The 26,487-nt window shown below is 45.1% G+C and overlaps 1 protein-coding gene across 2 annotated transcripts in view; it reads left to right on the plus strand.

Moving 5' to 3' along the window:
• Window positions 1–26,487, plus strand: part of Plpp4 (phospholipid phosphatase 4) — a 121,479-nt gene that overhangs the window by 91,456 nt on the left and 3,536 nt on the right. For both annotated transcript variants that reach the window (XM_075974862.1, XM_075974861.1), the window contains one exon: window positions 17,209–17,379. In XM_075974862.1, coding sequence (XP_075830977.1) covers window positions 17,209–17,379 — 171 coding nt within the window. The remainder of the gene's footprint in view (window positions 1–17,208; window positions 17,380–26,487) is intronic.

A 26,487-nucleotide genomic window follows, 5' to 3' on the forward strand; every position in this document is an offset into this window, starting at 1 on the left:
TTAAAAAGAAATGAGGACACAAAGTCAGGTGGGTAGGGGAAAAGGTGTGCATCTGGGAGAAGTTGGGGGATGGGGATAAAGATCATCAAAACAGAATGTATAAAATGATCCGATGGGAAATTGAGAAAAGAGAGGAAGGACTCTTTAGAGAGAGGAAGTAAATAAAGAGGAAGGAGGAATTTGATAAAATAACTAATAGGATATCTGAAAAAGTCACAAGGTATCATACTATTAACTATTTACCAAACTAAAAAAAATCTATAATGCATACAATCTATGTAAAAATATACATATATAATTTTAACAACTTTTTTTCATCTGGGCTGATAGTCTTTCCTCCAAAGCCAAAGACCACCTAGCAAAATCCGCTATCAGTCACGAGAAGCCCTCTCTTAAGTTGTTGGCCAGAGCTGTCCAAGGAACTTCCAGAACTTGTCGCCTACAGCGGCTGCCCTTATTTACTCCCCAGAGGTGGAAGGTAAAGTTCCACTCCTGAAGACACCATGCAGTTCAGATGCAGGGCCTAGAGACCTTAAAGCTGGGGCTGACCTGAATGCCTCCTCCCTGTGGGCTGGCTTTCCTGGCATCCAAAAGATCCAGTGAGAACTGAAGTTCAGTGGCTCCTGGCTAGTCTTCTTCATTCTGCGTTTGCTCATCTCCCAGCCATTCAGACATATCTAACTCATTTCCTACCATCCATTGAATGTCTTAGGGTAAAACTGATTTAGAATAAAATTTGAACAGCTTATTAAAAGCCCTGTAAAACTGTATCCCTAATAATTCTTGAGGTTTCCTCTCATACTGTTCTTTCTTCCAGCTACATTCACAGCCTTTTCTTTCATGTCAGGAGCCAATTTCCTCCTAAAATCATTACAGGAACCATCACCCTGGGGAGTCTGCAGAGAACCCCACACCCCTAATTGTATTAAGAATGGTTCTATTGACAAAGCCTACCCCACACCCAAATTGGCTGTTAATGAGAGCTATCTGTTAGCGGAACCCACCCCACATTCTAAACTATCTAGAGAACTAGGTGTGTCAACTTCCAGGCCTACTGTGACTTGACCGAAGATAACCTCCTGCCTACGTGACCAACGAGGACCATGTGACCAACGTGAACCAGGCGGCAAGAGCCCAGAACCCTGTGCCCATCCCCCAACTCCTTACCCTATAAAAAGTTGTATCTCATCCCTAATAAACGGAGGCTTTGACAAACTTTGCATGGCCTTCTTCCTGTCTCCTAGCCCATATCTTCCAGGTAGTGCCTCTCCGCGACCCTGGAATAACTGAACTGCCAGGCGGGCTACTAACCCTAGACTGAGTAGCCCGCCAAGGCAATCAACACTTTCATATGCTGGGGCTTGAACTCAGGGCTTCACATACGCCACGCATCACTGTACCTCTGAGCTCTGTACCCGAGCTCTACACGGGCGTCTGGTGGTACCTTGAGTGTATTCAGTATTTCCTCTTCACAGATCCGTGCTGATCCCCGTTTGGCTACTCTCCTCAGTACTCTGCCTAGCCTTTCCCTGCCAATCGTCTATATAGATGATGGTGGCTCTCCCCTGCTCCCACCCAGCATCCTCTTTCCCGAGAGCCTATCTTGCTTCTTTACTGATACTCTTGGATGTTAATAATGATTTCTGTCTCTAAATCCATTGAGATTATAGCCAAGTCTGATATTTGTTCCCTAGAATCAACATACTAGCCAAAAATGTAGCAGATCTAAGCAAATATTTGTTGGCTTAGTGACCTAGTAACAAAACTCTCACACTATAGTTCCAAGTAGTTGTTCCATGACTGTGCTAATGAGAAGGTTGTATTGTTTCTGTGTTTTAGGAAGTCCAGAAAAATCTTAGCAAGATGTAATCCTAGACATTGAAACAAGCTTGCATCTCCTTAGGGATTAAAGCTAAAGAATTTCCTCTAAATTCGATGTTTTACTGCCTATGGTTGGGTGGTATGGTGGTTAATGACATTTGTCAACATGAGATCTAGAATCCTTTGAGACAGATGCAGAATTTCACAAAGTCAAAGAAATAAATCAACGTTAAAAAATAGCTGCACTCGAAAAGTAAAATAGTGATGAAATCTGAAATACGTTCCAGCCTAAGAGCTGGGTCAGACAGCCCAGCTAGTTTCTTTCATTTTGCCTTCATTCCCTCCACCAGCCATGTGTGCTCCCTGGGCCTTTTCTGCCTGCGTCTGTGTGTTCAGAATTTGCAGTAGCTTGAATTCTGTAATCTGAGAAATCAATCAAGTGCCTCGCGAGATGCCCATGTCTCATTCTCCTCTCATCTTCCCCGCGCCTCTCGTAATTAAGCATTAGTTGGAGTTCATTGCACTTGAATAATGAGCCGCCGTTCCGGCAGGCTTCCTCCTCTGCTTTCTCTTGAGGAACACGGTTTCTGTTTTCTGGTTAACCAAATCACTATCATCATAAAAATGCGATTTAAAGGCTCTGTAATTAGAGTATGTATTTGTCTCTGAAAAACAAAATCCAGCACTTTCTGATCATTAGCATCTTATTCACACTGGCTCGCAGAGCTCGGGCACATGGGGTATCCCCTGCAAAGATGGAGCTGTCACAATGGAAGGAGGTGCAGGTTGAGAACTTGAGTGTGGGTGTCCACGTGACGTGGGCCGGCTTGGCCTCGTGGCCCAGTGGGTAGCTGTACAATCCCTGTTGTGACCACTTGAATGACATTTATAGCTCTGCCTTTGCTCTCGAAATGTGTCATTTTAATGCACTCTGCATGATGTAACAGGGGATGATTAACTAAGAGTTAAACATAGACACAAAATCTTATGTAAATATGACATGTGGTTTCAAGGATATAATTATTACTACAATGTAGTAATGTTAGTAAAAAATAATATTATGTTAACGTTGATTCAGCTTTCCAGTGTTGAATATTTGTCTAGAATTTGTCTATTTTATACTCCCTGTTCATGTACTTAAAAATTTAAGATAATAATTTCACTTGCATTTCTAGTCTTTATTAAAACATGAGACTATTTATAGTAACTTTATATACTTTCTCATTTTGTACTATTTTCTCATCTGTGTCTATATTTTTCTTCTTTGCCTTTGAAAGTTTTATAAACTTAAGTTTTGATACACACAGGTAGCAAAGTCTTGAGTGAGTACCTTTTTCTCTGAACAGTGTAAAGACAGAAAATGCTTGTGATCTGGTGAGCACAGCGTTAAGTCACGGTGCTGCCTCGCCTCGCGGTTTCCTTCTAAGCCTGATTCTCCTCCCCTTCTCTCCAGCAGAGCCCCAGCCTGGGCAAAGTTCAGCCATTGGCAGCATCTTTTCTTTTCTCCCCTCCTTCTCCTCAGGCTTCCCACCCATAACCCAAGGGACGAGCTTTACATTTCCTTATTGTTTTCTGGAAAATTTTGTCTTCACTTTGTAGATTTTATGTGCTGTCGTTTCTGGAAGACACCTTTATTTATAGGATTCCAGTTTGACAGTTTTTCTCCCAGAACCTTAGGGATATTATTTTATTATATTTAGTGTTTGGTTTGGGTTCATTTGTAATTATCTGTAAGCCTTATTACTACTTCATGCAAAGTTTTTCTTTTCTACTTGGCTAGTTTTTTTTTTTTGGTAACATTTTGCCTTTCTTTTTATTTCCTGAATATTTACTATTATATTTCTAGGCATATGTTTTCTTTCCCATGTCTTATTTGGGATTCTTTTGGCTTTATGAACATGTCCTGTCTTTCAGCATTTAGAGATACCCTTAACTGTTACAGATATGAATCTTGTTTCTCCTCCATTGAATCATGTCTTCGCTCCAAGCTTCAGTTAGGCACTTGTTAGACTTCCTCATCCGATTGCCTGTTCCTGTCTGCGTCTTTAAATTATATGTCTGTGGCTGTTTGCATAAAAGAACAGGTACCCAAGGAGGCCAGCAGAGATCATGACATTCCCTGAAACTGGAGTTCCAGGCAGCTATGAGCCCTGCCTCCTGATGCTGGGAAGTGCAATTCGCTTCTCCACAAGATCAGTACATATTCTTAACAGCTGAGCCATCTTCCCAGCCCCTGTCTCTCTCAACTCGTCCTTTCTGCTTTTCCATTCTTCTTCCTTTGTTGTCTTTTAGTTGAATTCTATGAAAACAAATGATTCTTCTATTTTGTTTATTCTTTATTCAGTTTGCCTCACACACGGTTTAACCTCTGTTGAGTTTATACATTTTATGGTTAGTGTTTTTCATTTATGAAAATTCTCTTTGGTCTTTAAAACATACAATTTGGAGCTAGAGAGATGTTTTAGAAGTTAAGAGTTCTTGCGAAGGACTCAGGTAGCCCTGCCTTCCAAAGCCCATGTATGCATGCGGTGCATATCAGCTCATGCGGACACACACGGATACACATAAATTTATAAAAGAAAATCTTTAAAACATCTGTCTTCTAATTCCTTGATCATGACTATCCTGTCCTCATTTTCAAGCTTCTCAATAAATCTTGACACAGACTGAATATAGTGATTTTATATTCTCTGCTTTGTCATCGGGGTATCTCAGTTGGTAGCTTGGTAGCGAGTCAGCTGCGGGTTCTCATTCATACTCTTTGGGAAAGTCTGGGTGAATGTTGAATTCCTGGAGAGAGGAGATTTGCCAACTGCACCGTAGCATAGTCTCGTTAGAACCACTCAGACAGTTAATTCTTCACATAAAGATTTGCGGAGCCCGCACGAGGAGCATAAACTAAGCAGCAAGCCCAGGAGTTGGCTGGTGGGTCTCACATCCAACGGCACAGAGATGGAGGTGGAAACAGGTCTACGCTGTCCTTTTTCCTGGGAAGGTTGTGTAGTCTTGGGGTTCTGGGGTTTATTCAGTTCTTCTCCAACACAGTATTTGTCATCCCCCGGAACCTCCGTGTCCGTGGGTACAGATCAGGAGCCTTTCATGGATGATACTCAGGTGGCCCACCCTGGTCTCACTGTTTCCTTCCATCTCTTCATTTAGGGAAACCTTGCTCTTATTCTTTTTTCAATGCAATGATGTCTTTAAGGGGGGGGGCTGTTTTTAATTTTATCAACATTCTGGTTTTTTAAACATAATACCCATATTAAATAACATAATAATCATAATAAGCATAATAACCATACATCTTCAATTAGAAGATCTGAAGTCCTGAGTTTGGCACTTGCTGGGTGTATCTATGCTGGGAAAAAGAAAAGAGAGCTGATTAAAATCAGAGATAATAGAATGTGCGGTCTAGCAGTTGTCTAGCTGGCGCTCTGAAGTGACAAGGAGCTGACAGAGAGAGCGGAGAAGCAGCATCTGTGTTTTAAGTTAGGGGAAGACAGATCTGAGTTTGAGCCCAGCTTCTTCAGTCGTATTCCCAGATCTCTGTTTGCCCGAGCTCTACGAATCACAACAGCACCTTAGAGCCGCTCGCTGGGTTCTGCTTCCAGAGCGCTTTCCTGCAGGTGTGGCTATCCACATTTAGCCAATAGACAAGATCTCTGTGGAAGGCACCATGCAGGCTGATGCAGAACCCACGTTTTCCAACCACCCGGGAGATGAGGCTGACTTGGAGTAGATAGTTCAAGAGAAGTCCACAGAGGATTTCCGCTCACTGACCTCACTCACACGCTCTCTTGAGAGCTTTGAAGCCTGAAGCTGGCTTTCTGGATAAAAGCCCACGATCAGCCATTGTCTGTGAAGGTCGTGGAGATGATGGCGCAATACATTTTCTGTCCCAAACTTAACATGGCCCTCCAAACTTAAACAAATAATCGCACAGTTTTCATATAAACAAAGTTCTCATCCATTTAGGTTTAAATGTAAGTAACGGGGGGGGGGGCATCCTTTCCAAGACCAAGGATGGGAAGCTCTCTAACATATTTATGGTCAGTTCCTCTGAGAATCTGAGAGGTGATCATAACTGCTCTTTGGTTATACAAACATTATATTTTTCATTGTATTTTCAAAGAGAAAAATACAGGGAAGCCTGGGAATCTCTGAATGCTACTGTGTCAACTGGACCATTACTGGGCAATGTCTGAGCCTGCTGTCTTCCTCAGCAAGAACAACAGAGCATAGCTCAGGGTGTAACTTCCAGTCTACTTCCTTTCCCCTTATTACAATACGTTGTTTTTCTTCTTTTTTTAGATCGAGCCTAGAATTTAAGTTGACCTGAAACTCATTGTATATATCCATGCTCCTTTGACCAACCAGAGAGTTACTTGTCAATTTTCGGGGAGTGTTAACATGACGAGGGCTGTGCTTTGTGATTGGTTCATCATCTGTTATGAGCCCTACCCTCACTGCCTGCGGGATGCTATCTCCTGTCTTGCTATTATATCGCATAAAAGACAGGCAGGTGGAAGCTCTCTCTCTTTAGAGGATACCAGGCAATGGCAGCCACTGCAACTCCATGAAGTTCGTAGCCAAAGCCCTTCACCATCCCCTGGACAAGCGCAGGGAGCAGGTCAAATCTACTGCCTTTTGGCCTTTTCTAAGCATTCACATTACTATTCAAGCCCCATCGTCAAATTTATGTTATGTCAAGGCCTTTGGAAGTGGGATGAAAGGATTTTCCATTAAAATATTATCTTTGTGGGGATCCTGCCCGGGCTCTTATCGGTTTCCCTCAAGGCATAATGGGAAAGGTAATTTCTCCCTTTTGAAGGCTTAGTCATGTACTATGTTTCAAATCATTGTGACATATCATTCATGCTGAAAAAAAGGAGAAGTTGTCCTGAGGCTTTAGACCTGCTGTAGATTGAGATGTTCTGATGAGCAGGGCCACTTCCCATCTTCCCGGCTAGTCACCCACAGCTCTCTCAAGCCCGGGAAGAACATTTCTGGATTCTGATAAATGTTTTTCAGTAATCCCTGGGGTGGGTGAGAGAAGCCACAGTGGATTCTCTTGTTTTAAAAAAGAAACCCTTAATTTTCCTCTGCTTGTGCTTCCTCCCCTGGGCCAATACCTGTTTCTGGGGTTGGTGCCTCTAGAACACAGGCAAAGGCGTGGGTACCATCTGCCCTCATTTACCCCTTTTTGTTAGCACGTTCTCTTCCACTGCTCCTACCCACTGAGTAGTCCCTCTGACTCCCGTGTCTGCACTTGATGACAAAAAGGATGCAGACACGATGAGAGAAGATTTGCAGGCAACTGTGTGCCCAGTAGACGGGAAGAAGTTCGGAGTCAGGCTTGCACATGCATTGGCTCCGGGCAACTCTGAGAGGGTGTGAGACTACATCTCACCCACTATGTGTGGGGGACAGGAGGGAGTCTGTCTGCTACAGTGATCTCAGAATCCCCCGAGCTTCAGAAAGAGCAGGGCCCTCTCGGTTCTTCAGGGACAGCTGGCCCAGAAGCTGGGCCAGACTCAAGATCTTAGATTATAGGTCAGAGGAAGCTCTAGGAAGCAAAGAAACATGGGATTCTCAGGTCCAGAGCATAGGAAGGTGAAGCAGCTTCTCAATGAACTGAAAATACAGTGGAAACTGCAGGAGTTTAAACAAGCACCAAGCACTTTCAATCAAAAGGAAGACAGCCAGGTTGTACCCACCAGGGCCTTTTGACTCTGGACGGTTCTTGAGAGGACAGGAGAAGAGAGAGTAACTTCAGCAGTCCCAGACTCAGCTTGCCTTCCCCGCGGTGTTTAAGGGCCCAGATCACCACCTTTGCACAAGCAAATGGCTCACACAAGTGCTCAGTAGACCATGTTTTTGTTGCCTTTTAAGGCTCATGATGCTGTATTAAGCGAGTCTGCTGGAAACAGTTGGCTATTCTAGCCATGCCTGAACTCACAAGCAGTTCTCTACAAGGCTGCTGCTTTTAATCCTGGACTCCAGTCAGCCAAGGTCACCCTCAGCCTTTTCCCACCTTCCAGTGTTTTTCCATGCAATGTCTCATGTTATTTCATTTTCTCTTTCTTCAGTATAACTTCCCCAGGGCAGAAGCCATGTCTTTGGTATCTTAGCTAGGCCACGTCCATGAGTTTAAAACAAAACAAAACAAACTAGGGAAACTGCGAATTGAGAAACTGGTCGTATAAAGCCAGGTGTCATGGTGCGATAGGGAGATAGAGGCAAAAGAATCAGAGAATCGGGAGTTTGAAGTTGTTTTTAGAAGCATCATATGAGGATGGGGAGGGAAAGAGACAAAGAGAAGGAGAAAGGGAAAGGAGAGAGGGAGACAGGGAGAGAGAGGCCGTACATAGAACTCATTTCCAAGGAGTCTAGGAGATACCTTCTGGAATGAATCACTCGGCACAAGCACGTCTGGGCCCTCTCATTTGAGAGCGCCAAGCTTCCTGTAGAGAGGAAGACAAACCCCTCCACTGCCTGTTCTCTTCCTGTCTTCAAGATTTTTAATTCTGCTCCTGAGAGCGTCGGGGGCTGTGACGAGCCCTGGACGCTGACCCTGGAATTCTCTCTAAGTGGATTTGTAGTTACATAAGCAAAGAGCTGGAGGCTGCAGAGGAAGCTATTATAAAAGAGCTTCTTCACAGAATGGAGGCAGAAGTGAGAGAGTGAGCAGGGGCGGCTGCCGAGACCTGGGCTGAGGGTCCGGAAGTTTCTGTTCTCTCGTCCTCACGGTATTGAGAATCAGGCATCACTAACCCTAAGGTGGAAATGTGGACATGAAGGTCCCATGATGCAAACTCATGCAGGACTCTATGGCAGCACTGGGTCCTGCAGACTCGATGCTCCTAAAAAGCCCTCGTTTCTCCTTTACTCATTGTGCTCCCAGAATAAATGAAGTTACGCAGGCCCCAGCATCACCTGCTCGTCTTCACGTGATGCTGTTCTCACCTTCAGGAAAATGACCTGAGTTCCATCAGGTGATTCTTCCTCCAGTAGGGAGATTGGGGGCAGTGGAAGTTTAGGCTCAGAGGTCTTTTCAAACACTGTCGACCTTGGTAGCAGGACCACGGTGAGGTCTTAGAGTGACATCCTGAGACCCAGCCCTGCTTGCTTGCGGTTGAGTTCTCTTCAGTCTGCACTGTATTGACTTCTCAGTTAGTTGTTTGGGTTTAAAATCTAGAGACATTTCTCAGAAATGTCAGGACAGCATGCTTTAAAGTTTTTTGTTTTTAATGACTTTATTTGCTTGTTTAGTATTTAGCCTGTCGTTACTGAAACCCAGAGAGGAACAGCAACTTGCAATCTTCTAAGAAGGTGCCAACGGGAGGAAACCAGGTCCTTGACTCTCGCTCCCACACTGCTCCTTATGAGACAGTCGTGGCATGCTTGCCACCCATACCCTTGGCTTTCGATGGTCCTGACCAGCTGCTTTTGAAGCCTCTGCAGAACATCCTCCATCAGGTCATCGAGATGTCAGTGATGCCCTTCTTCCTCTTAGGAAAGGAGACCCCAGCTCTTTGAATCAGATGGAAGATGTATGCAGATTGCTCCGTTAAAGCACCGGTCTGTCTGCAATGCCAGGAATGATGCTTGCCTGGGAAATTTTTTATTACTAGCAAAAGTTAAAACTGCAACAGGACAGGCAGGATGGTTCCTCCAGTCTTGTCTTATTTGTTCATTAAGCTACAGGGCAGTTTTAATTAGCTAATGTTTGAACACATCTTACAGGCAGTGTGATAGGAGAGCCAGTGTTAGTATTTTGTTTTCTTTATGTGGTACAAAAACAATAATAAATCCTAAAATCAGTGGCATCTTGGGTATGGGGACATATGATGATTTAATTGCTTCTTAATCTTCTTCATTTCCCCATCTTCACTGACATCAGATTTCCATTGGTCAGCATCTGTATATTTGTTTCATATTTTCCTTCTCCGTGGTTTCATAAAGGCATATCTGTCTTTTCAAGGGTGTCATGAATATGGACCACACTCACCTCCACATTCTCCTTGCCTTCTCCTTCCCTACCCCTCCTCCCTTCTCCCGGTGTCTCATCTGCTCTGTTGCCATATCTCAATAATTTGATGTGGCCGGAGAAGATCTACCATCCACGAAGGAGATAAAATGTGGTGTTTATCTGATGAGTCTAGCTCGTTTTGCTCACTATGGTGATCTCTGGTTACATCCATTTTCCAGAAAATGACATATTTTCACTCTTCTTTAGGATTGAATAAAGCCCTGTTGTGTATTGAGACCACATTTTTTTTATCCATTCATTTGCTTATGGACGAAATCTGTTTATGAAAGGAATCTGTTAGATTCCATAACTTGGCCATTGTGAGCCAAGCTGCATCAAAGATAACTGTGAAGGGGTTTTTATGGCAGGCTGACATTAAGGGTCCTTAGACACTTACCAAGAGCAATAAGGCTGGGGCGTATGATAGACCTGTAATTAGCCTGTAGGGAACCTCCACACTGATCTCCACAGTGGTTGGATTCATTTCGTTTTCCTCTAGCAATATAAAGGGCTCTGTTTACCCCACAAGCTCACCAGTGTTCGTATTGCTTGTTTTCTTGCCGATCGCCATTCTTACTGGAGTGAGATGGCATCTCAAGGGAGTTTTAATTAGCATGTCACTGATAGTTCAGGATTTTGAACATTTTTTTATATACTTCTTAGCAATGTGTACTTTGGGGGACTATCTGTCCATTTCATTATCTCATTTATTGATTGGGCTGTCTATGGCTTGGGGGTTAGACTTTGAGATCACTATGTCATGGATCCTCTTCAGATGTGTAGCTAACAAGGAGTTGCCTCCGTTCTGTAGGCTTGGCAGGACCCAGCTGTTTTCTTAGATGTGCAGCAGCTTCTTGATTTCATGTGATTCCATTTGCCGCTGCTTGCTGCTGTTTTCTAAGTTCCTGGTGCTTTTTCATCCTTACATGTACCAATACTGTGAAGGGTTTTCCCCTAATAGTTTCAGATCTTACATTGAAATCCTTGAAGCATTTTTAACTGATGTTTGGACGGGATGAGAGATGGAGATCTAGTTTTCTTCTTCTGAGAGACACCAGTTTTCCCTCGCCATTTCTTACTGGGATTGTTTCTTCTTCAGGCTAAGTTTTTGACACCTTTGTCAAAGATCTGGTGGCTGTAGGTAGCTGTGCACGTTTACTTCTGGATCCGCTGTTCTATTCCATTGACCACTGTATCCATTTTCCTTCCAGTACCATGCTGGTTTTGCTGTTATTGCTCTCTAACATAGCTTTGAAATCAGATATTGTGATACTTCCAGTATCGTTCTTTTCCTTGGGGTGGCTTTGGCTATCTGGGGTCTTCAAGCTTCCGCCTGAAGTTAGGGATTGTCCTTCCCATTTATAAGAAGAATGAATCGGTTTTTGAAGCATCTTCTTCAGCGCCAGTTTCCTCACGTCTGAAGTCTTTGAAGTGAGAATTGGTTTAATAGTCAGCTGAGGAGAAAAGGAAAGCCACCTGAGTACCTAAGCAGGTTCAGCAAATGGACTTTCCTTCCCCAGAGAAGAACCGCAAGCCTCTGCTCATCCATCTGGGTTGCAGGGAGAGCAAAGAGTGATCACTACCCAGTATCACTTGGGAGGCAGCCAGCCCGGTCACTGGGTGGACCTGGCACCCCTCCTGCCCCATTTCTCTTGCTGGAGTTATTGAAAACAATGAGTGAGCACCCATATTCATGTAACAAGGTAAGGGAATCTCATGTTTGCCTTCTCCCTAGCTAAGAGCATCTTCCTGGCAGATCCTCCTGTCAGTATTTACGGTCAGCTGCTTCCAGCCGAGAGCCTGCAGACTCCGAAAGCAAAAAGCACAATGCTTTTCTCGCATAGCACCATGCCCACGTCCCTCCCATCTGTGGTAAAAGACTGTGTTTCCAAATTCTGGAACACCTGTGAGTTTGTTATCCAGGAAAAACAGGTCCTTGGAATCCCTTCACTTCACTGGTTTCGGATTGTTTTGTTTTGTTTTTGGAGGGGATCTGCTCATATTTCTAATCTTGGCAATGTGCACACACACACACACACACACACACACACACATACACACACACACACACACTCAGAAACACACATTTATCTCAGAAACCCATCTTCCAAAGTGGACAGCGCCCTGGCTGTGCATTTGAAAGTCCATTTTCTCAGTTTGGGATGGGTTCTCCCTGCCTTGCTCCCTTTCCTCCTTCGAGAAAGTGTCTCTAGGTCTCCAGGATGGCTTTAAATTCTATCCACGCACCTGAAGATGACCCTGAACTTATGACCTTTCTGTCTCCTAAGCTCTGAGTTTATAGGTCTGCACTACCATGCCTGACTTATGTGGTACTAGACGTCAGCCCGGGGCCTCAAACAAGCATTCTGCCAGTCTTGCTGAATTCTAGTCCCAGTTTTGTTACTCAATCAGGTTAGAAAGTGGGAGTGTGTTTAAAGGAAGACGCAGAGCAGACTCTCACTTCAAATGGACATCGTCACCAGTTCCAAGGTGGCATGAAGTACCCCAGCAGCTAAGCTAGGTGTGACTCCTTGAGAAGAAAATAGGGGGGAGCATATGGCTAGAGTTGGAAATTTTGTCTCTGATGGCTTTCTTGTTTACTTGCTCTCCTCATCGAATTCGAATCTAGGATTCATGATCTGAGAGCCGATTGGCTTATGGAACATTACATCCTGGTCCCAAACCCCTTGTCTCATAAGGAATAATGTTTATTCAACCACAGCTTAATGGGTGTAATTCAGACTCAGTTTTTAATGAAAAGGCAAAGGTGCAAAGGACCAGAACAGCCTGATGCACAGTTGTGTCTGCCAGGCCAGAAGGAATTCCCTCCAAAGTCCTTTGTCAGAAAACATTACATCAGCTCAATAACTGTATAAATGTCAGCAACAAAGTGACAAGCTTAAGGTTTAGCATGAAATTGGAACTTTATATTGTCATCTAGAAAAGTAACAGCATACAACAGTTTCACAATACTGTCCAGAGGCCCAGTAGCACGTGTCAAAAGGAAACCGGCTGCTGCAGCCGTTGCCCTCCCCACTTACAACTGAAAAGAACTCCCCTCTCTGCAGAGAGGGAGAGGCCTCAGTGCTTGGGAGAGGCTATGCCCTGGTGCTGCCTCCCACTGGGCAGGAGAGAAGGCTTCACCTGCACTCCAGAGAATGATGCAAAGCCCTTGATGCCAGAGCTGGTGTCTGCACTGCCAGGTGAGAGGTCCTAGGTGGTGGAAGTCAGGAGGAGGGTGGAGGTTCTAAGCCAGGCAACTCCTTCCTTCTCCATTTCCTGAAGGTGCCAGAGTGCAGACAGAACTGGTAGCTTGAGCTGTTTGCTTATCAGTGTTGAAATCTTTAAGACATTCTTATATGGGTCGTATACCAGTTCTTCCTCCTCCTCCTCATCCACTCAGGGTTTATTGGCTTTTGAAGTACTCCATTTCCCTGAGAGATGACAGTTTGGCATTTCTCTAGGCTGTCTCCCTTCTGATTCTGGAGATTTCCATCCATAGCCCAACAGAGCCTCTGGGCTCCTCACACTTTGGGTAATTAGGTAGGGGAGATTTGCTAAGCTATCTCGCTTGAATAAAGTCCATTTTATTCCTCCTGTAAGAGCTCAGGATGCGGTCAGAAACAATAGGAATAAGCCGTCCAGCCCTCCCACTCCTGTACCTCATGTGGGGATGTAAATGGATGGGAAGGATGGAGTCCAGTGCATGTGGGTGGGGATTAAGAAGCTTTTGAACCAGCTAGGACGGTATCCAAATGACTCCACGTTAGAACACTATGGAAATCACTTAATACCTTTCTATCGTCCTAGCGTGCCATGCTGGGCTGTGCCCTATCTCACCTCTTAGGTTAAGCTTTCTACTGTTGGAACGCTGGTAATAACGAGAAAAGTTTCAGTGCTCACACACAGCTTCCATTTGGGTTTCTTGATGTTTGCTTCATCTGTGTATCCAAGATAAACCAGGTTTAACATCTGTTTAACAGGTGGGGGGAGCTGGGCAGTGGTGGTGCACACCTTTAATCCCAGCACTTGGAAGACAGAGGCAGGTGGATCTCTGTCAGTTCGAGGCCAGCCTTGTCTACAGAGCTAGTTCCAGGACAGCCTGGGCTACACAGAAAATTCCTATCTCAAGAAAACAAAACAAACAAATAAAACTGCTTATAATGGAGCCTCTCTTTGTGGCTGAGGAAGACCTACTTTGGCACAAGTTCATGCTCATACCCAAGATCCCATTTAAGTAGGTACATAATTTTCAGAGATGATTTGGAAAAACTGAAGGTCATTTAATGTCATACACTGTAGCTATGCTGACCTGGCACCTGCTGCTGAGTCCTCTTGTCACTCAACGCTGCCACAGAATCTGGGTTTTTGTGTTGCCTCCCTGGCTGGAGAAGGTGTCACGCATCTGGGCTTCCAATTTTCCACTTTTGTAAACAGCTTCGAACAGAACGTCTTTTAGTTTCCCCTCGGAGTTTATGCTACCACCTTGAGACCATTCTAAAGATGCCCTGAAAGGATAATGAATACATTTTAGCCCAGGGCTTCTCACACTGCGGTGTGCATATGATCCTTTTGGTAGTACTGTGGAAAGCCAGTCCTCACTCAGGGATCTGCAGCCAGCCTCGAGGGCCTATATCTGTAATAAACTCCTTCACGATGCCCACACGGTAGCTAAGGCTTTGCCCCATCCCTTGGACTTGGTGTACTGAGGATGCATTTCTCAGGCCTGTGTTCCTGGAGTCACTGTGTTTGTGGGAACTCTTGTCTTTATCTTCCAGCCGAGATGAAGATTTGGTTAAGTCTGCCATCCAGAGATGAGTAGCTGCAGTACCTGGTCTCAAGGAAAGCCCCTGAGCTCGGTCATGGAAACCATTATAGCCAGAGGATAGTACAGACGCATCATTACAGCACTGCATCCAGGAACAGATGCACCCAGTCCAGGACCATGGCAGACCACTACAGACAATGTGACCTAGATACCAGCAGTTTTTAAGTTTCCTGTCTACTGATGGAGACTATGTAACCAGGGTTGAACACCATTGCTCTAAGTCCTCAGAGACCAACCTTAAATCTCACTGAGTTATAACTGCAACATTTTTTTACAACATGAAGTCTTTTTTAAAAATTTTAATATTCACAATACTTGTACCTGTTTATAGGGTGGAGTATGCGAGTTTAATACTTGTAAACCATGCCGGATGATCCAGTCAGGGTAATTAGCATTTTCACCTCCTCAAACACTGACCATTTTGTGTAGGGCCTTTGGATACTTCTGCTTAATCTTCAAATGCACAACAGATGTCAGGCTGTAGTCACCCTGCTGTGCTATAGAGCATTGGCACGAAGTCTTCCTACTAAACTTGGTGCCTTCTACCCAAACGCTCTCTGTTCCAACTGCTCATCCCAGACCACTGTCTTACTCTCTGCTATGAAGTCAAAATTTTAGCTCCCGCATGAGTAAAAGTGCATGGTGTTTTTCCTGGTGTTTACTATTTTTCACTGCTGATTTGATGCCATCTGAAATCACTAGAAAAGAGATTCTTAATGAGGAACTATACAGAACGGGTTGGTATGTGGGAGGTTATCTTAATTGGTAGCTTATGGAGGAAGAGCCAACTCATTGTGGGCAGCACCATTCTCTAGGCAGGGGGCATCCTAACACTATAAGAGAGGAGAAAGCTAGCTGAGAGCAAACAAGGAAGGTTCCATGCATTTAATTCTCTCCACTTTGGGCGATACATTGCTTTCCTGTCTTGACTTCCCCACAGTAATGGACTTGTAGCCTGCAATTGTAAGTAAATAAAACCTTTCTTCCTTAGGTTTCCTTTTTCAGGGTATTGGTCATAGCAGTGGAAGCAAAGCGAGAACTGTCTTTGTTGGGCACACTTATTTCACTGAATAAAGTGTCTTCCAGATCCAGATTGGCATAAACGAATGAATGAAAGCTTGGGGGGTTGTCTGTACTAGATCCAAACTCTATGGTTTTAAGTCTTTGCATGTCTAAAATACAATAATTTATATTTTAAGAAGAATTCAAGGTGCTTGGCACGACTGTCCTCTCCATCAAGCTGACTCCTCGGGGCATTTGCTGATGTCACCCTAGCAAATGCTGCCAAGGCATGTTCTGTCTCTGTCAAAAGCCAGGGATCATTTCAGGTTCCCCTTGTCCCAACCCTTCTAATATAAGCAGTTTTTATTGAATATTTTGGGTACACTCTTTCTTATTGAATGTAATACATTTTTAAATAATCTCTCAGAATGCCCATGCCCTTCCAACAGCCCCAAAGCCCTGTGTCTTGGTTTGGATTTCTATTGCTTGGTTCAGAGACACCATGACCACAGCAACTCTTACAAGGAAAACATTTAATTGGGGTGGCGGGGAGCATGGCAGTATGTGGGCAGACATGGTGCTGGCTACTTCTTGATCAGAAGGCAGCAGAAAATGGCCTCTCTCACTGTCACACTGAGGGAAGCTTGAGCAAAAGAGCCTTTAGATCCCATGCCCACAGTGACACACTTCCTCCAACAAAGCCACACCGACTCCAGCAAAGCCACACCTCCTAATAGTGCCTCTCCCTTTGGGGATCATGTTCTTTCAAAGCACATACCCTATGAGAGCAGAGATGTGTCCTGGGCATCTTTTCCTTCCCTCATTTAGCATGTGTCTGCCTAGCATATATCAGGCAGCTGTTCTAGCCAGCTTTTCTGTGCTGTGATAAATCACTGAAAACTAAAAGCCACTTGGGGAATAAAAGGTTTATCTCACCTTACAGCTTACAGGCCATTACTGAGGAAAGCCAAGGCAGGAACTTAAAGCAAGACCCTGATTTTCTGCTTGCCCATGTTCAGCTACCTTGCTTAAATAGCCCAGGCTCCCATGCCTAGGGATGATTCTGCCCACAGTGGGCTGAACCCTCCCACCTCAGTTAGCAATCAAGAAGCTGACCTACGGACATCTGCTGAAGGCAGTTTCTTAACTGAGGTTTCGTTTTCCAGATGTGTCTCGTTGACAACAAAGACCCATTGAATGACCTGAGTCATTAAACCTTTGTTGAATGGATGAGCCAGAGAGAAAGAAGAGAGAGAGAGAGAGAGAGAGAGAGAGAGAGAGAGAGAGAGAGAGAGAGAGAGAGAGGAGAGAGAATGATGACACAAAGTTAACTCTGGCCACATGCAGGCCTGAAGGGTCATTCTCATGGTTGAAAGTTTATTCTAGAGTGATTGTGGCAGAACAGATTTGGCTACATGGTGCCTGGTTCCTCTTGGCCTTGACCTTGACCCTGGGGCATGAAGATGGCAGACAGGAAGGCTGCCAAGTTCTTGCTAGGGTGACATCTGCTTTTTCTCTCCGGCAGTTGCCTTCTCGGGCCTCGGTTTCACAACATTCTACCTGGCTGGCAAGCTGCACTGCTTCACGGAGAGTGGGCGGGGGAAGAGCTGGCGGCTTTGTGCTGCCATCTTGCCCTTGTACTGTGCCATGATGATTGCCCTATCGCGCATGTGTGACTACAAGCATCACTGGCAAGGTGAGTCCCCGATAAGTCCTCAGAGTGGCCCCCCTCTTCCTCCAGGGATAGGTGTTGGACAGTCACTGAGCTGGGAAGAGCTGAGTCCCTACTGTCAGAAGCTGGACTAGATGTGGTCATAAAAGACGCAGGCCGCTTTAAGTGTGTCCTGGCATTCATCTTGGCCCTGCTGAGCTTTTTCTTCTTGTTTGTTCTCAAGAAGACTTAGCTCAAGTCCTGCCAGGATATCAGGTCTTCAGTGTGGTCACCCTGGCCTCCAGCCCAAATGTGATTTCTCTGCTTGATTGGTCTCCAGACTCACTGCCAAGTTGTTTTTGGCTCCTTCTCCATTGTAAATCCAGTCCCCAAGGGCGTATTTCTCACCACAGAGGCAGTGCCAAAGGGTATGTCCAGTCCAAAGTTCCAACTTCACCAATAATTTTAGTAGCCGCCACAAGGCTGGCATAAGGCTTACCTCTATTGCAAGGCTGGGGTGAGATTTCCCTCTGTCTCCAGGCTGGGGTGAGACACTTAGCATTTGATACAGTTGTAGTGAGGCTTGTCTCTATCACAAGGCCAGGGCAAGGCTTGCCTCTATTGCAAGACTGACCTGAGCCTTACTCTGTATCAAGGCAAGACTTCAATCACAAAGCAGGGGTGAGGCTTGCCTCTGTCTCAAGGCAGGGGTGAAGCTTGCTTCTATGTGTCAGCCCTAGGATATTCATTAAAACTTAAATTGTAAGCAAGTGAGGGGTTTGTTTTGGGAATGTGACTGACCCAACCCTGTCTCTGTCAGTAAACTGCAACTCACAGTGTCCTGAAAGAGAATCCCCACCTGCCATAATAGACAGGAAACAGACACAGAGGTGACAGCCCGACAGCCATAGTTGTTGTGGCTTCCAGGGACAGCAGCGTCTATGGTGTGGCTTCCCCAAATGGCATCCTCAGACCACCTTGACCAGTCTCCCCCTATCCCATCAGTCCTGAATGGGCCTCTGGGAGTAGGATGCAGTGTGATGTGGTGTCCAGGAGTCTGGCAAAGGGGCATGACCTTTCTGGTCGCTTCTGAAAGTCGCCTACAGTAAGGAGACAGTTTCTCCTGCTCCCTCCCAGCTTCTGGTCTACTCCCAAGCCCTCCTGGAGCTCATGTCTTGGGAGTCATGTAGAAGGTGCAGGGTATGGGGAAGAGATGCTGGGGCAGTTTACAGAGGGGATGCATCATCACCCCACGCCCCTGGATGGAGGAGGTAAGGAAAGGACCACAGAGCTGTAGCTGCAGCTCACCCTGCTTCTCACTGAGTTGAGTGAAGTGCTTGGTGTCTTGAAAACCATATTACAAGAAGGAGGGAGGAAGAGAGTCCTGCACCAACAGCAACAGAGGCACGTCTTCACGCGACGCTGGCTCTAGCCATGTTTTCCTACCATGTTTGTTGCCAATGGGCTTAGGACATCCCCCTGCAAGAACAGTATGGACCAAACAGCCTTGTGTGAATTGTGTCTCCTATTTCTCAAGGAACTCCAATTTCTTCTTTGACCATAGAATGAGAATATCTGAATATTTCACAGAGTCATGTTATAGACTGAATGTAATAATGAACCCAATTGTGCCAACCAGTTTCTCTGTTGCCTTGCTCACCGTTACTGAGGATGTGTAGGGTTTCCTAAACAACTGCCTTGGTGTCAGGTGTATTTCCCCAATATGATCGGATCAAAAGCCACTGATACAGAGTTGCCACCCTGACCTGACCATTTTGGATTGGGGAAGCAGTGAAGAACGTCAAGGGGCTAGAGATGTCACTCATTGCTAGAACACTTGCCTACTACATGAAGTACTGGGCTCCATTCCCAGCACTACATAGATTGTACACTTCTGATTCCAGCACTAGCGAGGAGGAGGCAGGATGACTTGAGATTCAAAGTCATCCTGGACTACACAAAGAGTTCATGCTCATCCTGAGATATATGAGTCCCTGCCCCAAAATTTAAAGAGTCTCAGAATTGAAGAAAATTGATGTCCCCCCTCTTCATCTTTGCATGATCTTATACTGATGGCATAAGATGTGAGGTATGCACCTCTTCAATCCTCTCTGACCCTGGCCTGGCTTGCTGCCTTTCTCTCTGTGGCTCAGTAATGTAATCATGAGGAAAGAATGAGAGATTGTATTTATTCAGTGCTCACTTGTGTGGGGAGAAATGGAGGTAGCCTCTGAGGTTTTGGGCTTGGCAAACACATAGCAGCGAGGCCTTTGATTGCAGTGTGGGTGGATGTTGGAGGCGGGAGGCTTGATTGAGACAGATTGCTTGTTTCTCTGTGGCGAACTGAGCTGCCCAGTGACCGTAGGTGGGAACCGTCAATCAAGGTGAAAATCCATGCAGAATCCCATAGACATCAGCAAAGCCCAAACCCTTATCATTATTAATGTGAGTTAACAGCATCACTATTACGAGATTTTATGACTCCATTTCAGTGTGATTTAAGCAATATCAGATACAGAAATACAACTGACTACTTCATTACATATTCATAGCTAATCAATATCCCATAATCTCACATGGCTTGCTCTGTTAGTTATGATGGTTGTTTTCTGTTATTTCAACCTCCTTAGTCCACTCTAAAGATACAAGTCTGCTTTTTTACTGAATGAGGTGTCTTGGGGGCCTAGGCATAGATGGGACTACATGTAAAATATTTAGTGAAACTTCCCCAGAAAGAGAGCTGGTTGGATTGATACTAAAACTCTCTGTGGCGGGTGCTCCATTTGACTTTGTGCTAGGTTGGCATCCAGGTCATTGGGAAGCCAGAGAGACTTGCAGGTGGTGCCAGTGCAGAGCCCCATGCCTGGCAGCAAGGCTCACCTTTGTGCTTAACCATGGACACAAAGCATTTGAACTCCAAAGTTTGTAGAATCCCCATGCTGGGGAAGACCCATGCAGAGAAGGACACAGCATGCCCTAAGCTTCTGCCTCTTCTCTCTCTTGTGTATTCTGTGGTTCCTGGCCAAGGAAGAACCATAGCTAGGACGGGTATGAACATGTACTTTGCTTCATCCTGGGGTGTATTAGCACTCATGCAAAGCTCAGGCACAGGCAAACGCAGGCACATGATGGGCATAGACACATACCTACACACGTGTACACACACACACACACACACAGGCACGTGCATGGGTACACACAGAGAGAGGTGGGGAGGGAGAGAAGAAGCAATCCTTTGATTTGCTAAATGAAGGGACTTGAAAGGGGATTCTTAGGACCATATGGTTGTTCCCACCAGAAACCTTCCAGCTCTGGGCTGAACGGAATAAGGCCCTGTGGCTCTCCCCCTACTGTGCTCTGTTCCAAGTGAATGCATCTTCTCTCCATTAGCTACCTGTGTGGCATGGCTGAATTCCCAAGGTTCCATGCTGTTTAGGAACCTCAGGGTCCAGATGCCCATGGTGCTCAGGAGAGTTAGTAGCAGTCTGAAGCACCATGGCACCCCTCCATCCATATAGAGCCCACCAGACAGGCAGAATGTGGCCCATGGGAGTCTTCCTCCGCTGGGCCTTTTGCATCTTTCCGTACTTGGCTGGCCCATTGCCCAGTTTCCCCGAGGAAAGATGTTGCTTACTCCCGAGTTCCATGGACACCTTGCTTCCCTTTACTCAAGGAATTCTTCTCTTCTCAGCTTCCTGTGGTTTCCTGGGAACTTCAGTGTTCAAGCTATTGCTAAAGTTTGATCCCTCTACCCATGCTGGTCCATTGCTCCTGGCTAGTCTTCATCCATGTCCCTTCGCTGCGGCCAGTGAGCCTTTAGGACCATGGCTTTGTCTAGATGCTCTCTGTTCCTTCAACATCAGAGCCTATACCCTGCAGTAACCTACAGAATCCCATCCTTCAGGCCTGTGGCTTCTTGCTATTTCACAAACACTCCAGGCTTATCTCACCACCTGGCCCTTGCAGTGGCTTCTTCATGTGCCTGCAATCCTTTCCCCTTGATGTGGGCATACAGTAATCTTTTGCCCTCCTAGCCATGGTCCACACATCACATTGGGATGCACTTGACAGTATCATTTCACTTATATCACAGCTTCATATCCTGCCCCTCTACCCTGACTCTTTTTTTATTATTATTATTTTCGAGACAGGGTTTCTCTGTAGCTTTTTTGTCCTGGAACTAGCTCTTCTAGACCAGGTTGGCCTCGAACTCACAGAGATCCGCCTGCCTCTGCCTCCCGAGTGCTGGGATTAAAGGCGTGCGCCACCACCGCCCAGCTACCCTGACTCATTTGCTACCTTCTAACAACTAATTTAGTGCATGGTGACAATTGTCTCTTTCTATTCGCTAGAACAAGGCAGGGGAGGAAGGCTTTTGTAGATACTATATAGGCCTTATGTAGATAAACCATTTCTGTGACAGTTATGTGAAGGCAACTACAAATTATACGTAGCTGAGCAGAATTGTGTCACTGACTGGCTCCCCCAGCATAGGCGGGATGTTTGCATGTCTCATGCTATCTTCTGATGGAGCTCCCTAGACTTTCGAGAACAAACGTCTAAACAGCAGGGGTTTAGAAAGTTAGCAGTATGTTGTCTTACTGTATAATGTGCTCCTATTCTGAAGGCTGGACAAGAGACCTCCAGGACAATGCTCCTGGAAACCTGAAGAAGGACTCTTTCTTGACACTCCATTTTCTCAACCTAAGATGTGCCTTGGCTTGTGGAAACAGAGTTTCAGGCTCTGCTGCTGTCCCCCATGGCATGCTCCCTGCATCTCTTCACGTCACTTCCGCTGTCTTTATCTGCCCTAACCGCCATCTTTATAAGGATACCAGTCATATGGGGCTAGGGTCCGGCCCAATGGTCTCATCTTCTAGAAAGAACCCAAATGGTTTTTCTTCTGCTGTAGATATAGCTACTTATAGAGTGATTATCTACCAGACATGGGGTCAGGGTTCTGTCTTCAGGGCCCCGTGGTGGTGGCACACCCCTATCATCCCAACATTCAAGAAGCAATGGGAAGAAGATCAGAAGTTCAAGGTCATCTTTAGTTCCACAGTGAATTCAAAACCTTAAGAACAAGTTTTCTAGTAATGTCTCACTGTGTTATAAGGGATTGGGAATTTGACAGAAATTTTAAAAGGACATAGGTCAGCTCAATAAATACATGCTAAATAAGTGGATGATTTTTGACTCTTTGATTCCTTTGTTTTGCGTTTTGCCTTTTTGAGTCAGCCTCATGATGAGCTCAGGTTACCCTAGAACTCACTTGTCTTATAGCCCAGGATAGCCTCAAACTCACGATCCTTCTGCCTCAACCTCCTGAGTACTGACATTACAAACATGCACATGGCTTAAAACGTGTTCCTCTCTTACTGGTCACATTCTTTGCACTGGTAACATCCTCAGCCATCTGCATTACAGCAATGGGGAAAGCTACCTAGAGCCTGAAGAAAATGCTCAGCAGTGTGTGAAGCATTGACTGACTCTCTGTAACATTCCAACAGAGAAAGAAAGACAAGCAGGACATACGTAGGAGCCCAGATGACACCGGGCAGTTGCTGTTGGGTCCAGTAATTGTGGGCTTCAAAAGAATGAGACCACTCCACAGTTCTCCCCCTTCACTGCCCTTCCCACCACAAGGAGAGGGTTTTATGTTTGTCTATGTAGCTGGAGCATCATGAACTTAGCTTGCTTTACCTTGTAGAACAATATTCCAAGCAGTAGCTGAGTAGCTGACATTGTCTGTGCAAGAAACAGTTCCCTCTACAGAGGATGCTAGAATGCTAGACTCCAAGTATCCTTGTGGGACTTCATGTTGGCCTGCTTGGCTGGCTTCCATCACTCCCTTGGCTTATCTAAGAGGCTTTGCATCAGAAACTGGTATTTCTGGGATGTGGCAGGTAACACAGATGCTCTGAGTTTTTCTGAGCACATCCAACAAATTTTAATGTAATAAGCCACATTTTCTGTCAGTTCTTTCCTTTTCTTTTTAAAAGTAAAAAAAAAAATTAAATTTGCATTTTAAATATTCATTCAGTCATGCCTCCTTGTGCTTTTGGGCTCAGTAAGGCAGTATGGCCTCCATGCCTCCAGCCTCCAGTGTACTAGGTATGTTGGTGTTATATAAATTCTTTTCTAGAAACTACGTCACAAAAGCAGAAATCTCACTAGACAGAGAATCACTAAAAAGATAAAAAGAACAAACAAACAAAAGTATCACACGTAATTGTTGAGTTTTTCAGAGTTAAATTTTGCCTGAGTGTCTTGGGTCATAAAGCCCAAGACATACAAAGTCCTAAGTCAAGTGAACTCAATGATGTTGAATGTTGCCATGGTGACAGGAATGAATGTGCTCTTCCTGGAGACCTGCCAACACAAATAGGAAGCCCTTGTTCATGTTGCTGTTTTATTGGAGCAGGTGAACATAGCTTGGCATGTTGGTTGTGGAAGACCTAGTGAAGTCGTTTCCTGTCCTTTGACCTCAGAAGATGAGGATGAGTTTATGCCCATCTTAAAGGCAAAGATTTATTCTCTGGTTGCTGGATTCTAAGTCAGAGTTTCTGGTCCCATTGAAAACCATCTAGTGCTGGTTTCCTCCCTCTGTTTCTGTAAAGAAAGGCTTCATTGAGCTCTCATTTGGCATGGTAAAGCTCTCCCCTTGGAAGTGCACAGTGCAGTGGGTTTTATCTGCATATGCAGAATAGCGCAGCCACCATAATTCTACTATAGCAGTCAGCATGCCCTGCTCCTGGCAACACTGATCGACTGTCTGTCCCTGGGTTTGACTGTTTTAGTAGGCATGGAACGCATGGCCTTTTGTGGCTAGTGGTGTTGACAGTTTGGTGTATCCTGTAGGTGATGTTTAGTGTATCTGTTTTGCCAAACACTTGCAGAATAGAAACTGAACTCTGAGGCAGTGCGCACGAGCAAGGTGTTTAGGATCCTAGATGCCATCTAGTAGTAGGCAGACAGACTTGGAAGTAGGGTACCAAACAGGATGGAAGAGAAGAGGCTGCGAGCTGCACGGATTTTGCCCCAGAGGAAAGTGGAGCTGTGATCCATGCTGAGGGCTCATCAGAGCTGTATAAGAATGTAAGAAATATTCTTCACCCAACCTGATTGGTAGCCTTATGTCCTATATCCTTTATATTAGGTGATCCTACCATCCATTTCTCAGTCTGACAAGCCCTTTTCTTCCTTTCTTGGCAGCTTTATGCATTTCTTTCCTTCCAAGAAACCTGCAGGCACCTTTTTCTCCTCTATTTTCCCTTCCTAATGTCTCAGTCATACCCTCAGCCCAACCGTGTGCTCTAGTTACCCCAGGCCAGCTCTCAGTCCCCACACTTGTCATTCATGGTACTTAATCACTGCTGCAACTCACTGTTAGCCGCCATTACATAGTGTCTCTCTTGTCCCTTGGAGCTGTAAACTCTGGGTAGCAGGGTTGCCTATGCTTCTTTTAGCCTGAGGTGTGAAGTCTAACTCCAATGCCTAACACCTGACACACACACAATAAACACATGTGTTGAAAGACTGACGGCAGTGCTGAATAAGGAGACAGCAGCATTTGGATGCCAGGGACACAGAGATCCATTATTTCTTAATTTGAGTCTTTCAGGAACATTGCTACCATTCTTGGGGTGAAGTCAATCCCGAATGGGTTTTCTCTCAATGAGGACCCACATGCCCCTTGCCTGATATCTGTCAACGGGATGTGTGTGGATTGATTAAAACAACAGTAGCCTGCTTGAACCCTTGATGTCAAGCTCCCTCATAAAGCAAGTTATTTCTTGTTTACATCTTGGTAATACACACAGCCGTGATAACTGCTTGAAAGTGCCTTGGATAAGACTCTGTCTTGTCCCTGTTACTTCCCACCCCTCTTAGTATTTCATTGGTTCTACCAAACGGGAAATAGGTTGGTCTGGCATCACCATTTCCTTGCCCGTTGCTACATCAATGAGCCCAGGAAGCATATGCTTGGAAATTTTAGGCGTCTTCAGTCAATGACCCTCCTCTTGAAATGCTGAGCCACGGAGAAGCCAGGTGGTATCATTTGCAGATTTAGCTCTTTGGTCCGTTTGATAGTCAGTGGATCAAATGCAGGTCAGGTTTTGTGGTTTATTTTAGATGGTTATAAAAGTAACACCCTGGGCTCGGACAAGACAATAAAATGATATAAAAGTGCAGCTCAAAAAACCTTGAACTAGAAAAAGGCTGTAATGTGTTTTATGGACTGGTATCCATAGATTACATGAAGAAGCTCTTCATTTGAGCTGATGTTTCAATCTATGAAGCTAACTGTGCCTTGAAGACCCATTCAAGAATTCATAGTAAATACACTGCTTTACAGGTTCTTGGGTGATTCATTTAAAATTCTCTAAAGGGCTGGTGAGATGGCTCAGTGGGTAAAGGCACCTGAAGTCAGGGTTGCTACTTAAGTTTATTCCTCTAGGACACCCATGGTGGGAGGAAAGAAACAACTCCTTCAAGTTTTCCTCTAAGTTTTATACACACACACAGACACACAGAAACACACACACACACAATTAATTAATCTTTTGTTAAAAGGATACTGCATTTAAAAGTAAAATGAAATGATACAAAAACATGGCCATGTTCCTGAGGTTACCGTTCTCGACTCTTGGCTTCCTGTGTGGGAAGAAAGATGAAGGAGAATCAAAAAATTTCCATAAGTTCCTGGAGTAAGATGTGAGAGGAACAGGATGAGGACAGCTGCCTTTAGGTCCTTTTGTGACATACCCTGTATTATCGACTTTAATAATAGTAGCAAGAAATTGTTGTCATGGTCAATGAGGAGAATTTTGAAACCTCATCTCCATCTGAGAGAGACGGAAGCCAAGACTCAGGGAGGTGAAGTGATTCACCCTGGCATGGGCTTGTAGTGTCTTAAACAGAGAGCTCACCACAAGGGCATTCTTTGTTTGGGGTATGAGTAGATGGTGGGTGTGTTACCATGTCCCAGGTGAACCTACTGGGCCCTGAGGATCAATGAGGATGGGCTACTTCCTGAAGCCCATGGTCTCCTAATTCTACCAGTATCTGTCAGATCATCACCTCCCATCTTGATGGCTGTTCCTCAGGGCCAAGCAGATACTCGTATGTGTTCCTGGCCTTTATGTTGGA

The sequence above is a fragment of the Microtus pennsylvanicus genome, chromosome 5 (assembly GCF_037038515.1).
Source record: "Microtus pennsylvanicus isolate mMicPen1 chromosome 5, mMicPen1.hap1, whole genome shotgun sequence".
Classification (NCBI taxonomy): Eukaryota; Metazoa; Chordata; class Mammalia; order Rodentia; family Cricetidae; genus Microtus; species Microtus pennsylvanicus.